Here is a 15,977-nt window from a genome sequence, read left to right on the forward strand (position 1 = left end):
TGCAATAGTCTGTTAATCACCACCGTATAGCCATCGCTGACACAGAGCCTACAGAGTCCATTTTTCAGGACAAAAAGCTTGATCTTATCTTCTGCTTGGCTATTGACGATACTCGCAATATCCTCTATCTTGTTCAGACCGTTCATAATCTCGATCCGAGTCACCCTCTGATCAGGCCCCATTTTACGGATGCTAAAGTTGTTGTTGCTGTACAGGTTCAGCCATGTAGGTCGAATACTTACCGATTTCAAGGCAATTCTCGTATCCTGCCCCAGGTAGTCCTCAAATATATTAGGCTTTTTGATATCGGTGATGTAGAGTTGCTTCATCCTTTCTTTAAGAAAGGATGAACATATACTCATACAACCCAAAGGCAAAGTACAAAAGTAACAGGGGAGAATGGGCACTTGGTGTAACCAATTTGGAGCATCAGGGCTTGTACGTGTCCACAGACTATATTGAGGTGGCATTCCCTGAATTCACCAAGTATGCCATCAAGATCCCTACCAACCTGCTCAATGACCCCGTCAAAGTGGGTTGGACAGGGCCCTTGTACTACTGGAATATCCAGGTCAATTTTGCCACCCATTGCGCAACGACGGCATTAGGCATCTCTGCTCAACAAATGACGGGCTCCGTACCCTTTGTCAACTCTATCTTTAAATTCCATGTCTATTATCATATGCACCGCATCCTGGCAAGAATTAAGGTATCCATGCCGTATGACGATGGGTTTGAACAGTACAAAAACCCCTACTCTACCTGCGAATACGGTGCAGATGCCAATGCTTTGTACAAGTTTAAAGCTGTCATGTCGTCATTGACAAATGGGAGGTGGTGGCTACAGGTCACGAAAGTATCAGAGTTTACGTGGTCTTGTTACTAGGATCATAAGCAGGGATGCTTATGATCCTAGTAACAAGTAACCCCTTACAAAGGATGTTGGGTGTAGAACGGGTACCCATAGACGATACCTTTGATAACATTAGACTCATTCTCCAAATCAATATCGACTAGGCGTCTATCTGGTACCGGAAAGTTGAGTATATCGCCTATTGTTGCGATATCAGCCAAATCCGATAGCTTTAAATCTATCTATCCTTGATGACCTGGTAGCAGAGTACGCCATAGTTGTTCTCTTTAGCCGCAACGATATAGATCCCTAGACGTTCAATATCATCCTCGCGATCATAATCGATCGCGCTTCTTGCAAATGTACCCCATGCGTTTTCGCCTGTTGCTACCCTGTCTTAAAGATCTTTATCTGTGGAGTATTCACAACCTTCGTAGTATACTCCACCTCGATATTTAAAATTTTCCAAGCAGGTAGGGCAATATCCAGCCACTGACCCTGCCTTGATACAGCAATACAGCACAGGTACCTGAGCCATTTACACCTAAAATATGTGGTCCCCCCTGTGGCGTTTCCTCATAATTACGCACCCATAACCAATTCTCGGATTTATTCGCCTATAACAAAAGGGGGGACCTTATATTTTAGCCATTTACACCTAAAATATGTGGTCCCCCCTTATGGCGTTTCCCCATAACTAAGCGCCCATAACAAAAAGGGGTACCTTTTAATTAAAGAATCCATACACGAAATATTTGGTAGCAACTGTGAGGTTTTCTCGGATTTATTCGTCTATAACAAAAGGGGGGACCTTATATTTTACCCATTTACACCTAAAATATGTGGTTCCCCTTATGGCGTTTCCTCATAACTAAGCGCCCATAACCAAAAGTGGTACCTTTTAATTCAAGCATCGATACATGAAATATTTGGTACCAACTGTGACGTTTTCTTGGATTTATTCGCCTATAACCAAAGGGGGGACCTTATATTTTAGCCATTTACACCTAAAATATGTGGTCCGGCCTAATGCGTTTGCTCATAAAAAAGCGCCCATTAGGAAAAGCGGTACCTTGTATTTCAAGCATCTCTACCTGAAATATTTGGTACCTACTGCCACGTTTTTGTGACTCATAAATATATATTTATGAGTGTTTAAATGCACACATATATAGATCTTCTTCCTACAGTACTCTGGTTTGTATTGCCCATAGTTAGTTCACCATTTACCTATGTGCCTTTTCTGGTCAGCAGCATATACTTTGGTCAGCAGTCTTGCTAGTATTTAAGCTGCAGTTGCCTCATGGTTTTCCTTTTCAGTTCTAGCAGTTTTTCTTCCTCCTACCTCCCTGCTGCTATTATATATACCTCTATGTTTTCACATATTTTACGTTGTGAGCTATGCTAATGTATATATATATTTTGTTCACGCTTATTAATATTATATAGAGATGTGTTATTACCTTGGCTTTGTTGTTGCTTATATTATATATGTGTTCTACTTTCATTTCATGCTTGTATATATTTTCAGCTATTACTATATATAAATGTTTTGTAACTTTTGTCCTATCTACAGCAATAGAACTGTACTCTACAATGATGAGTTTTTATGTGTGAGTTTAAATGGAATTATTTGCCCATAACCAATGGGAGACCTTATATTTTAGGCATTTACACTTAAAATATGTGCCCCCCCCCCCTATGGCGTTTCATGGTAAATAAGTGCCCATGACTAAAAGTGGTTTTGTTACTAGAAAAAAGTTTTATAATTGAATATATATCTATAATTGAAATGTTAAGTATTTTCCAAGTGGTTGCTTTTATTTAAATTTATGCCTCTTTTTTTTAAAGCTTTTATCTGGTCTTTAGAAATGAAAACATTCAATGGATTTGATACTTCTTCTATGTTAAACCCCGTCTCCAAGCATTTTTTGTCCATTTGATAATGTACATTTGTTTTCTTTCTTTTCCCATGGGCGACTTTTCCCCTCTGATTAGGCGCAACTTCGTGGCCATTAAGCACACGTCAGTGTTTGCGAAGTTGCCACCACACCCTGCACATTTTTGCATATAATTATTCGTTGGTTTAATAATGAATTTTCCCTCCTCAACTTCTGTAACGTTCTTCTAAAGGTATGATTAAAAAGTTACGCAACAACAGTACACACAGGGAACAATTGAACAGGGCAAATTTTGCTTTTCCAGAAAATGCACCCTGGCCAATCTTGGAAAATGTTATTGGTTCATTATGTTCCATGGAACCATACCTTTACTGCCGCTGTGCTTTTTTTATTCTAAATAAAATTTGAAATGTATTATAATATTTTATATTGTTCTGTATAAATTTTTTTTTTTCAAAATCACCGAAACCTGTCTTTTTAGTTCTTAATGTCGACTAACGATTTTTTAAATTTTCGTTGTAATATAGGAAAAAATAATAATATATTCATTTTTAGGTTTTATCTTGGATTTGATAAAGTAACTTTTTATTCTAAGCCTTCAAAAAGACGTACATTATTTTCCTTGTCTTCTATTACATCTACTTCATGTTGTCCATTACGTTCCAGTGTCCAATTAAGTTTGAGAGGTGCCACTTCGAGCATAGAACAATTGAATTGCAAATTTCTGTATGCTTTCCTGAGAGACTGATGTAAGCACTGCTGGTGATACCATCTTGCAGGTGAGCAAATATCACAGCAAACCTACTAAACAGAGCGACAACTTTATACACAATATTTGATGAAAAAGGCGAAACAATATTTACCAGGTACTGACACAGTTACAAACGCCATACCCAAGAGTCAGTTGGTTTGCCTTGGACCTTTGGCCCTTCTGCTTTTCCACACACTCTACAGATACTACTGCACCATTGTTCTTGACCTAAGCATAATAAAATCGTAAAGTACGCTCTCTAAAACAACTTGTAAGGTGAAAATAAACCCAGCGTACCGTAATGCTTCGAATAAACGCCCTCTTCTATTAAACGCCTCTTTGAATAGACGCCCCTCCTTTTCAGTCATTTTTTAAATAAACGCCCCGCTCGAATAGAAGCCCCTCCCTCATAAGGGGCGTTTATTCGAGGCGATAATAAAAGTATACTTACTTACTTACGTTTTTCCTAAATTTTAGGTTTAAGGTTGGAAATTTAGTTTTTTGCTTTTAAAGTTCATTCTTTAAAACATGTGAATATTTTTTATTTTCTGTTGTGAAGATACAAGCTCGAACCCAGCACCTTTTGCCGTGACGTCGTTGCCCTTGCCCTCCTTTATTTTGAAACCAAAACAAGTTCATTCAAGATCAGCTAGTATATTTAACTAAAGTAGGCATTGAATGTGGTTTCTTACAACTCGAAGACCAAGCTAATAGTCAGAAGTACGAACCCTTGTTTGAAGAAGATTTGAATAATGCATCAACTTCTATTTTCAAAATTTCAAAAAGCGTTGTCTCTTATATAAACTAATATATATTAAATATCCATTTGAAAAAGTTTCACAAACAAAATATGTGTATATGTATAGCTATAATAATTGAATAATATAAATTTATCACATAATACGGTTAAGCTAAAAAATTGATGAATTACTGTATGTTATATCTAGGGGTGACGAATTTCGTAAAGAATTTTAAAACTTATCAGTTTTACAAGCATTCTTTCTTCACAGTATCATGTTAGCTTTGACTGCAACTGCTTCACCCACGAAATTACATAATTTAAAAAAAGCTTTGAAAATAGAAAATTGCAAAGTGGTTACTGCAAATCCAAATCATAAAAGCATTTTTTTAAAAAAAAAGAAATAAGAATGAATAATTGCAAAGGTTTAGTAGGATATGAGGATATATTACTACCTATCGCAACAGAGTTAAAGCACAAAAAACAAAACTACCCTAAAGACCAATATGTTGATCATAAAAAACATCCATCTGCTCGACTTTTTAATCAGTATCACTCACCACAAACAAAATTGATGAAAACCACTATTTTAGAAGAAATAAAACGTGAAAACTCTAAAATAAGAATAATTTTTGCCACTACAGCACTTAGTATGGGTGTCAACACACCATACATATTTCTCCCCCATCCAACATTGAATTGTACATTCAAGAAATTGGACGGGCAGCCCGACGTGGTCAACCAGCAGAAGCAATATTGTATTACAATATTTTAGACATTTCAACGAATAAAAAGAAATGTTGACCAGCATATGCTGGTCAACATTTTTGTGACTTGACAACTTGTTTAAGAAGTTTTCTACAAAATTATTTTGGCTTCAAACACACAAAACAAGAATTGTGTTGTTGCAACAGTGAAATTCTATCCTTGGAAAGTAGAAATCCAAAAGAAATCAAGAAACCTCCCTGTATTGACAAAAGTTTTTGCCAGACTTGGAATTATTGATCAATAAATTAAACACAGAGCTGATCCATTGCTTGCTGATGTATGCACTGCTAACACATATGCTAAAATAATAGATAATATTGATAAAATAACATCCAAAAAAGATATTTTTAGCTATGGTATATTTGATGAAGGCATAGCTCTGGAAATATATAAACTTATCAACAGCATCTTATATAGTTAAAATCGAATATTACATATTTACATTATATATACATAAATAAACATATATATAAAAGCTTTTGAAAATTTGACAGAAAATTTTACCTAATCGTTCATTATATATTTTTTAATTGCTAGTTGTGATTTATGTTTTTCAAGCCATGTATGATGTTCAACCACGTTTAAATATCTCAATGGAGATCTAGGAATGAATAGTGAAGCCGTCCTGTAATATGATTGAAAGCTTTTATTGCTAACAGATCTTCAACGATTTCCTTCTCATCACTCAACAAATCTCGAGTTGTATGTTGTGTTGAAACATTGTGGAATCCTAACAGACGATCATAATTTTCAAGAATCTGCTTTATACCATTGACAGCTTTGCACATACCTTATTGATTGATTCTAGGGTTTTATTTGGACCCATCCTTTGTACAATGTCAAGTGATGTGCTGATGTTTCTTCAGCATAAATTCGGCACACTCCTTAGCCACCTTTAAAAATTTTTTTAGGCGTAGATGGTTACATCTTCTGTAATGAGAGATTAACAAGATACATTACCTATGGACTGGCAGCAACAACACCGACTACGTTTGAACAAAAAATATCGTATATTTCAAAGAAATTCTTACTTTAGCTAAGACATCTTAAAAAAAGTGGGAGAAAATGAGATTAAAAAGGCTAAATAATGCTTTTTAAGGATTTAAAACCACCACCAACAACGACGCCACATCTTCCGGTGCCATATTTGTTTATGTATCACTTTTAGGATTTTTGCTGACGCCAGCTAAAAGCGTTGCATAATTAGGGTAATGCCGTGTGCCAATCAGATACGGTGACCGGCCTGGTCCAGGGGCTATTTCGCTAGAACTATCAGAAAGCGCAGTTGGGAAGCAAGTAGTCCTGGGGGTTGGTGAAGATATATATTATAGGTATCCTTAAAAACTGCAAAAGAGACGAAGTGTAAAAAATTTAATAAACGCCCCCTCTTTTAAACGCCCCCCCCTCGAATAGACGCCCCAAAAAATGTCAAAAAATTTAATAAACGCCCCGGGCGTTTATTCGAAGCATTACGGTACCTCCCTCTTCGACTAATTTTGTTACGATTTCATCTCTGTAACTTTGGACGCTTTCTCTTGTCCATGTTGTAGGATACTTAATATCAGGCATTCTGCAGGCTAAAAGAAAGCATTGCTGTTAAAATTTATTTGGATATGTAGTAATTTGAAAAACAGAAGTATACTTACTTTTACACAAAATATGCCACACGAGACGCTATCCTGTTGTCGTGCATGTGGCACAATTTCAACACGAAAGGTTTCGGCAACTCCATAATTAGCAGAAAGATAAGAACTAAAAAGTATGGAATATAGAACAATAACGCGGTTTTTCAAGATAAATATGTAATACTTTTTAATTTGTAATCCATTGTCTACTTACTTCCATTGCTGTATTACCTGCACAAGTTCTTTAGACAATTCTCCCATTGGATTGAAATAAATTATTGTTGCAGCAGATGGAATGACGACCTGGATGTAAGTACCAGCTGTTAGAAGTCTGTTGGAAGACAAATGAATACATTGTACAAATAAAACGCTAATAAACAAGTGAAGGTTTTAGTACCGAGAACGTCCAGTGGTATCCATTACAGCGGCAACCAACAATTAAATCATATTTTGATATATCACCACGCTAAAAGAAACACGGCATGGTATCAATAGCTTAGCACAAATACACTCATGATTTGCTTAAACAAGAGACTTCAATTTGGAATCTCCTTTTCTTTATGCGCAACCTCCTTTCCAAGGCCCTTTTTTGCTTTTCGACATGGTAAAGAAGTGATGGGAACGAGGCGGGTGGTACATAGTGTGAATAACAAGAAATGCTTTATGCAGTAACTTTTTTCAAAAAGGACCAAGAACTAAGAAAATCCTATATGCGAAAATGGTAAATTGGAAAACAGTCTCGAGATTGCCTGTATTTACCTGTTTCATTTTTGATGTTGACGCGTCGAACATCCAGGCCATCTCTCCTGGGTTAATAATATTTACACTCTACGAAGAAATTAATTCGTATGGGAAACTTGCAAGTCGAAACAATGGTATTCAAATTCGCTACCTTATTATTACTTTCCCGGGTAAGTATCTGCAAATATGTGTAAATGATTTCGTCATTTACACTGGTGTGCAGAGCGTCCTTTAACAAAACGTCGGTCAGTGGCACGCTTTCAAATTCTGGAAATCGGCTTACGATAATTTTTTTGCTCTCAATTGATGACTTTAATGCAAGCATTTCTAAATAGTAAGCAGACATTATATGACATAGCTCCAATAAAATGCACTGTGTAATATCAACACAGTTATTAAAGAAGTGAATATAAACAACATTTTCATATAGAAATGCCGTAAATCATTAAGTTTTTTTTTTTAAGGAAATCAAAAAAACTCTTGCAGTGGTAAAATTCGTACCGAGCATAATCTGGATATCATAAAAGGCAAAGGTTTGGAAATCCAAATTGGCTTCTTTAGTTTATAAATCTAAAGGTGCACGCTTAACGTCAATGCCCTCGGCGCTTTAAACGTTAAAAATAACTCCAACGCTTGTTCATAGGTAAAGGATGTAGACGACACACTGTGCAAAAACTTTATATGTAGTATCTAAACATCAAAGGTTTTTTTTCTTAGTGTACACTTTTCGATTTATGAGTCATTACAGGTTTTCAGGATCTGTAGGAAATGCCTTGTTATGAACGACTGAAATAAATATGATTTTATAGGAGTGTTTGATTGTACAGTACATGGAGAAATTAAAAGTAATGCACGCTTACGTTCATAGGCTGTTCCTCCACTAAAACACACTCCCTTTGTGTTTGAATCCATTTCTATTTCATCTATAGTAATGTCAGAAGGTGCTCTCATAATCCTAGTAAGATGGAGTCCGGTTATCTCGAGCTCTAAGGGGACAGAAAGTTCGAGATATTCATCTTTCTTTAAAAGAATACAAGAAAAAAAATTGCAAAAACAAGCTAAAATAAGCCAGCCAAGCCACTGCAGGTAAATTGGAAAAATTTATTAAAAGAGCACATTTGTCTAACTGTTCTCTTGAAATTAAACTTTCAAATTTACAAATATCTCTATTTCTTTGTCCTGTAATCCTGTAAAGTGTTCCAAAATTCAAAAGTGATAAAGCGTTCGAACAAAAGCGGAACTGTTTCTATCACCAGCATTTTATGAAAGGTTAGAGATAAAGATTGTGATTTGCCCCAAGGGACTAACAATTAGCGGGAAGTTCAAGATACAGTATTCTCTCTATTTAACGTCTACTCTCTATTTAACGCCCCTCACCAGTTAACGCTCAACCCTAAAATCTCTAACATTCATTAAACGCCCAGAGCGTCAAATAGAAGGAATACGGTAGTGGAGTTCGAAATAGATTTCAGTTAGTGAGACCGTAAATGCTGATGGAACCAAAGTTTTTCTTCGATGGTGAATCAGTGAACCAACCCACGAATAGCAGACATAATATAAAGCCATAATTATCATCCTTTAAATCTTTCAGATTTTCAGATTTCACATTTGTGCTACTATAATAATAGATACTAAAGAAAAAATATGCAAAAACAAAGAAGCTAATGGATGCTAATTTATTTTAAAAGTTCAAACCGAAAAAGACAATTGAAATTAAACAATCATAATGACTAGGGATAAAAGACCAATACTTGATTAGGAAGGAAAACAATAAAACCTATTTAGTTATTGCAAAGAGTATGTTCTTGCTATAACTAAAAAGACTCTTATTTAAATAGTACCGTCGTCAATGTTGTTGGTGTACTACTCATTTATCTTGATAGTTGTGTCAGGACCAAATGAAGATAACAAAACGATGCCAAACTACTCTTAAAATTCGATTGGTATAGACGAAGAACTAAGTTACCGTTATCAATGTCATTAGTCTTTTCCTGTTCAGTCTCCATGGTTGATTTAGGTACTGTAAGAAAAAATAAAGTGATAATTATACACACGGTGAGAATACAGTTTTTAAGGCGGAAGAAGGATAGCGCAAAATGGACTATACCATGATTAGGTGCTAAATAAAGGTTTGGTTTATGGCCTTTTATAACAGCCTTAAATAGCTTGAGTTTTGGTCCTCTGTCATTTTCAATTGCAAAAATACCACATAACTACAGATTTTAACAAAAGTGTGTGAGACATGCCCTCAGCCCAAAAGCTAGTTGTTTTTTAACATTACATAGTTTTTATACATACAGAACTAGTAACGGAATAGTAAAATTATCAATACCATCAGCCTCTTCCGTGTTCACTTCATTTCTTGTTTCAGGAACTAAGAAAAAAAAAACAATTAAAATTATACAGATAATATATCGTAAATCTCTTGATAAAAAGTTTGGCATACTAACCGCAATATTTCAGTATAGTTGATAAGGCCCGTGGAAAAATCCACTTAGGCAAAAGGCCAATGAAAAATAGGTTGCTTTAGATGTGTTGCTGACGTCAGTAGTGCATATACAAAAAAAAATGTTCTTAAAATCTTACATCAAATGTCAAATCGCATTAAATCCTCCACACAAATCTTACACAAAGTAAAAAAGAACAGTTTGCAAGGTGTAAAATATAGTTGATAAAAAGTTACAACAACGACACTCACAACATCGACACTCACAACACCAATACTCACAAAACCGACAGTAAGAACACCGACAGTTAGATAATAATAATCTCAGAAATAACGCATCTCAAATATGTACATCTTAAGTGATTACGTTGAAAACCCTCAGTATTTTATTCTGAAATGTCAAAAAGGAGGCCTGCAAGAGTTAGCGCAAATCAACAAATATATAAGTTATTTTACACATTTAAAATATTGTCTTTCCCTTAAAAGATTATACAAAAATATGAAAAAGCCATAGTTTCGAAAACATCAAATTTAAATCTAGAAAAATCAGTCATTACGGTTGGATACCATCCTCTCCCACAAAAATTTACACAAAATGTAAAAATCAACCAGTTAAGAACACAAAAATTATCCTTTTTAGTTCCGTACTGCCCTTTACCAACAATTTTAAACCTAAATGTCAAAAAATCAATGAGCAAAGAATGAGCTTGAATCAACAAAGATCATTATTTTGGAAACATTGTATATGGTTCGTAAACAAAAGTTTACACAAAATGTAAAACAGATCGGTTTTTGAGAAACACATCTAAATCAACAAAAATAAGTTCATTCAGCATGTCGTATATTGCCATTGCCCATTAATCTTCTACAAAAAGGTTATGAAACACATCAAAATTTAAAAAAATCAGTGATTTCAGTGCATACAGTCCTCGCGTTTAGATTACAAAATACAAAAAACAAAAACAGTTTCAGTCAGAACATTAAGTATATAATTTTTTATTATCAGCAAACATTTATCCCTACAAAATTTTGTAAAATTCTCAAGAAAAACAAAAACGTAAAACCATGGAATTTTCTTCCAGCAAAAATTACATCACATACAGTTAGTTCTCCCAAACAATAATTTATAATACGAAATATAAAGACAAAGTTGTTTATATAGTCTGAAGATGTACTTAGTGTATGAAAAGCTTAACAAATAAATACTTTTTAACTTTCAAACTCGTTTTATTTTTTCTTAATTAGTAAAATATGGCTGTTATTTTTACCGATAAAGACATCAGCTTTACAACAGCTTACAGTGAAGTCTGATTCTACAAAGATTTGTTCTTTCAGTATATATATTGCATGTGGTCTATTTCCACAAAAGTTTACACAAAATTTCAAAAAAACAGCATTTTGCAACACGAACAATATAAACTGACAACCATACCATCCGCTCAAAAATGTTTTTAACCCAAAGTCATAACCCCATGTATATATAAATTTCCAATCAAATGTCAAAAACCCTTGTAAAAAAACCTGGCATTTTACATGTAGGCTGACAAAAGTTTAACAGGATGAGGAAACAAAACAATAAAAAATAACTTAATACACACACTTTAAATTCTATAAAATTTGTTCCACTTGTCATATTGTGGTCCCCTTGTAAAGTTTACAGGAAATGTGAAAAAATTATTCTCTATGGGCATAAAAATGTGTCACAGTATCCTATAAAGTTCAAGAAAGATTTTGTAGCTATAGCTTGTTGTTACATCATAATTCGTGTTCAAAAAAGAAGAGAAGTTTGAGTACTAAGGTAGCTATAAATACATAAAAAAAGAGGAATAACGACAAAACTCATAGATTAAAGCTAGCTATGGGATGGAGCCTTGAAGCTAACATTAGCTAGCCAGCTAACAAAACAGTACCTAAGACACCCAGTTAAATATACTTAAGCTGGGGAGACTTAGCTAAGTCTATAGCTAGCTGTTTATGCTTAGTAAAACATATATAAAGGAAAACAATAGCAATGTAAAAATTATGACATTTGCAGTTAGTTCAACAAACCAAAACTTTCTATTTCGCTGGCACATTTGTTTGGTAGCCAGCTAACAGCTTTATGCAGCATTTTGAATTTTAGGACAAATACATTAGTTACGCACCGGGGGATACATTAATTATGCAAAAAACAGTAAATGCTAGCTTTTTTATAAAAAACGCGGTAAAACATAAAACTTAAAGAATTTGAAGCTTTTAAGTGACTTTTTCCTGGCAAATGCGAGTCTGCCTGACACGTAACTCTAGCGACATAAAAACATAACGTCTAAAAATATCAAACTTCTTACTATATGTGAATCCAAATCGACTTTAAACCCAAGCTTTTATTTTCTACTTCTAACTTTTCTTTACTACTTCTAGCTGCACTCTTCACTTTCGAAGTAACTTCTCGTGGCTTCTAACTTTACTTTTGTACTTCTACTTCTCCACTTTTACTTTTCTTGCTTTTAATATCTGCACTTTTTTGTGACTAAGGGATCGTCGAAAATAAGACATTTTTAAACCGCTTCTTCAGTTCGCCTTTTGTGTCGAGAACTTTGTCGAGAAATTTTTATGTTTGTTTGTTTTTACGCTAACGGAACTTTTTATTCGAATGCCGTCCCGTTCGAAAGTACGTATTTGAACGAATCATACTGCTTATTTTCTATCACGTGGTTTCTAACGGTTGCGAGACAAATGTAAACAAAACAAAAAAACTCGAAAAACTCGCGCATTCGGGTGGTAAAAAATATCGTGTTTGCAAAAGTGACAGACAGACACACTTAGCGTATTATTATAAGAGACTAGTCAATAAGGCCCGTGGAAAAATCCACTTAGGCAGGATAACAGAGAAAAACAACCGTCATTTAAATTTTGCTGACGTCAGCAGAGACCTGTCAGAACACCGAAAAAATTTTTTCAGAAATTTGTATGCCTGTTGCCTTCATCGTATAGATCTTGAAACGCTGATCAAGAAAATGTATAGGATCGTGTACTTTTGACAAACAGGTGCAGAGATATTAGGGTTTAAAGGTTTTTTGATGACGTCATTAACCTGTCCATTCCGAAACGGATTCCCTGACCTAGGTTTGGGAAACCTACCCAAATTGGTCCCAGTTAGTCCCTAGTTACCCACACAGGAGATGACGTCAGTTATTTCCACCCGTTTCCAAGTTATTAAGCCTTAAATTTAAAAGTGCAATGCAATGGCTTCACTAATCTTAATATACTTTCCTTTGACGTCAATATTGCTTTAACGTCAAAGTTTGCTAATTTACAGAACAAATAGGCGATGTTTTATAGATTTTATCAAAGAAATTTTATCCACTTTGCAAAAGTGACAGACAGACACACTTAGCGTATTATTATAAGAGATGTCTGCGTCAGATATTCCCTCTACAGTATCATTGATTAAGTGGAATTCTATCAATAAAGATGATGGGATAGAGATTAGTTCCTTAAACAGAATATTGTTAGCGGTTCAACAATTTATTTAAAAATTGATTGAATAAAATTTGTAGCACTTCACCTTTTTGCACATTATCGGTAACTTTATATTTACAGGCATAGTCATGATCAGGAATGTTAGCTAAAAAATGTATGAAGGTGAATAGAAAACCGCATTATTTTATGAGCCGTTCCGAACGCGCCCCCCTCCCCCTACCGTAATATTAATTGCAAAATTCATAAATGAAGATACATAAAAATCGAAACATGTTTGTATTTGTGGCGAATTTGAAGGACCCTGTTGCATATGGAATTTTTTATACATTATATATTAGATCTTACACATTTATGTTTATATATTTTTATTTTAACATGTTTTTTTAGCCATGTACAAATCTTAAACATAACAAATTGAAGATTTTGGCTAAAACATAGATTGTGAGGGAACCTAGATAGCTATAGCTAGTGTCTTAGATGATGCTGTTTTGCAAGGATAAAGTGTTTTTTTTTTATTCTGGTTATTACTAAGCTGCAACTATAGGTTTTTAGCTTCCACGGGTAGCTAAAAACCTATAGTTGAAAGGGGGTAGAAATAGGTTGCAAAAAAATTTTCAAATAGCTTTTTTTATTTCTTAGCTAAATGCAATGTATGAGACACGCAGATGGAAAGCGAATATTATAAAATTACCTCTATTTTGTTGTTCATCGGTACCTTCAATGGTTAATTTAGGAGCTGAGAAAAGAAAACAATAAAATAACTATAGAAGCATTTGGTTTGTCGATTATACTTTTTTGGAAAATATGCGAGGTAGGTACCTACAATTTTTTTCAAGTTCTTTGGGTGATGACTGTGTTTATTGTCTTTAAGTTTTACATTGCCGTGTGGCGTGATAGATTCGACAATAAAGGGGCCTTTGAATCTGGGTTTGAGACCCTTTTTTTGATTGATCAGCCAGTAAAACCTTTTCACCCTCTTTAAAATTTCTTTTAGCTGTTGTTGCTCTCACGCACTTATCATAAGTGTTTTTTTGTCTTTATTGTGCAACTTGTATGTTCTAAACACGGAATACTTAACAGTTTTACAAACTGCAGTAAGTATACACCCGTTAATTTAGTTTTTGGGTTTGTCAGTCAACTGTGCTTTAAATAAATCTGCAATAAAGAAATAAGGGCTTTAGCGCCGCGTTGTTCTTTCGTCGTTCTTCCTCTTCTACTTGGTCTGCTTTGGTTAGTTTCACAGATTTTATAAAAAATTCGTACAATGAATTTTGGGACTTCGAAATTTCAAGCTCCAAGTTGTATACTGCGTATTACGTACATGTCCCACAAAATTGAAAGGCTTCGTGTTTAAGAATTAACTCGTGCCAAAAAATATTTTTATGGATTCAAATTTTGAAAAAGAAGACGAATGAGTCATTTTAGAAAATTTTAGATTTATTTTAAAGAAGATGTTATATCAACAAAAGCTCAAAAAGATATTTTATCTTGAATTTAAACACCTCGTGATAAATTAGAATGAAGTTCAGGTTTTTTGCATATAAAAGCTATTCGCCCGTATTGTGTTTCTCTCGCCTAAGATTCACACGAATTCTAATAAAGCGCAAATATTAATAAAAGTAAGATAGTTAAAATTACTTGGTATATCTTCACGATGTGAAAGGCCTCCAAATACTTTGTAAACTCCGTTTTATTGGGGTTTAAAATACAATATTAAAACAAAAACACTCACTTGTTTCACAAATGTTGTAGCTTTTTCGATGTTTTTTGCTGCCAATTTTATGGTAGCTGCTACTTCTTCAGTCGTAGGTTCACCCAGAACTGTACACTAATATGTTATAACGTAACGTAAATAAACAGTACAATTTACACAATAATAAGTACTTAATTTTGATAACCTAAAATTGAAAGCTTCCCGCCTTCCCCTATATTTGCATTAGTTCTGGATTATATATTTCTCGCACTACAAAAAACACTTCCTCCTGTCCTACAATTTAAGCCTAAATTGTTTTAAGACTACATATAAATGTAAAAATGCTGTTTTTACCTCCTCAAAATCCTCTTCGAATTTGGGTAGTCGGCCACCAAACAAAAGTTTGAAAGGCGAAGTCTTTGTAGACGTTTGACGTTCTGTCTTCATTGAAAAAATCCAGACGTCAAGATACTCGTCCCAGTCTTCACCAGTTTCACTTACCATTTTTTTAATTTTCTAAATAAATAAAAATATAAAAGTATGTTCACTGCATTTAATCCTATCGGTATCAGAAATTCGCGCATCTAAAAAAAAGTGATTCCCAAGTTTCGCCGCGTCGCATCACGATAAAGCCTTCTCAAGATGATAAGCAAGACAAGATAAGCAACAAGCAAGCCTTGTGACTGGAAATGAAAAGTTTAAATGCAAGGTGTAAAAAAAGAGTTTACTTTTTCAATATTTTGTTCAATATTTTCATCCTGTCCATTTGACTGGGGATGGTATACCGCCGTCTTTCTCCTTTCAACGCCCATTTTTTTATATGTCTCATCGTTTAACTAAACAAACAGTGAACATAACAATCATGGTAACACCAAAGAAAATTTTGTGTACAGGACTAATGTCATTTTTAAATCAAGAAAACTTGATTTTTACCTTGTTGTTGAATTCGCTCCCATTGTCTGAGAGTATGGATTTACCAAATGTCGTCAGAACTTTAA

General features: G+C 34.4%; 2 protein-coding genes across 2 annotated transcripts; both read right to left on the reverse strand.

Annotated features, from left to right (window-relative positions):
* Positions 1 to 1,984: 1,984 nt before the first annotated feature.
* On the reverse strand, positions 1,985 to 3,500 carry LOC130655468 (uncharacterized). The gene is made up of 3 exons (XM_057458225.1): positions 3,367 to 3,500; positions 3,121 to 3,147; positions 1,985 to 2,980 (listed from the first exon to the last, which is right to left on the reverse strand). The coding sequence occupies exons 1-3, from the start codon at positions 3,454 to 3,456 to the stop codon at positions 2,756 to 2,758; spliced, it is 342 nt and encodes a 113-aa protein (XP_057314208.1). The 5' UTR covers positions 3,457 to 3,500; the 3' UTR covers positions 1,985 to 2,755.
* LOC130655467 (uncharacterized) lies at positions 3,367 to 13,210 on the reverse strand. The gene is made up of 11 exons (XM_057458224.1): positions 9,711 to 13,210; positions 9,345 to 9,398; positions 8,239 to 8,364; positions 7,530 to 7,705; positions 7,397 to 7,465; positions 7,035 to 7,103; positions 6,852 to 6,940; positions 6,659 to 6,764; positions 6,516 to 6,589; positions 3,648 to 3,733; positions 3,367 to 3,558 (listed from the first exon to the last, which is right to left on the reverse strand). Exons 1-10 carry the CDS (start codon positions 9,820 to 9,822, stop codon positions 3,712 to 3,714), a joined length of 897 nt encoding a protein of 298 aa, XP_057314207.1. The 5' UTR covers positions 9,823 to 13,210; the 3' UTR covers positions 3,367 to 3,558; positions 3,648 to 3,711.
* Positions 13,211 to 15,977: the final 2,767 nt, after the last annotated feature.

The sequence above is a fragment of the Hydractinia symbiolongicarpus genome, chromosome 8 (assembly GCF_029227915.1).
Source record: "Hydractinia symbiolongicarpus strain clone_291-10 chromosome 8, HSymV2.1, whole genome shotgun sequence".
Taxonomy (NCBI): Eukaryota; Metazoa; Cnidaria; class Hydrozoa; order Anthoathecata; family Hydractiniidae; genus Hydractinia; species Hydractinia symbiolongicarpus.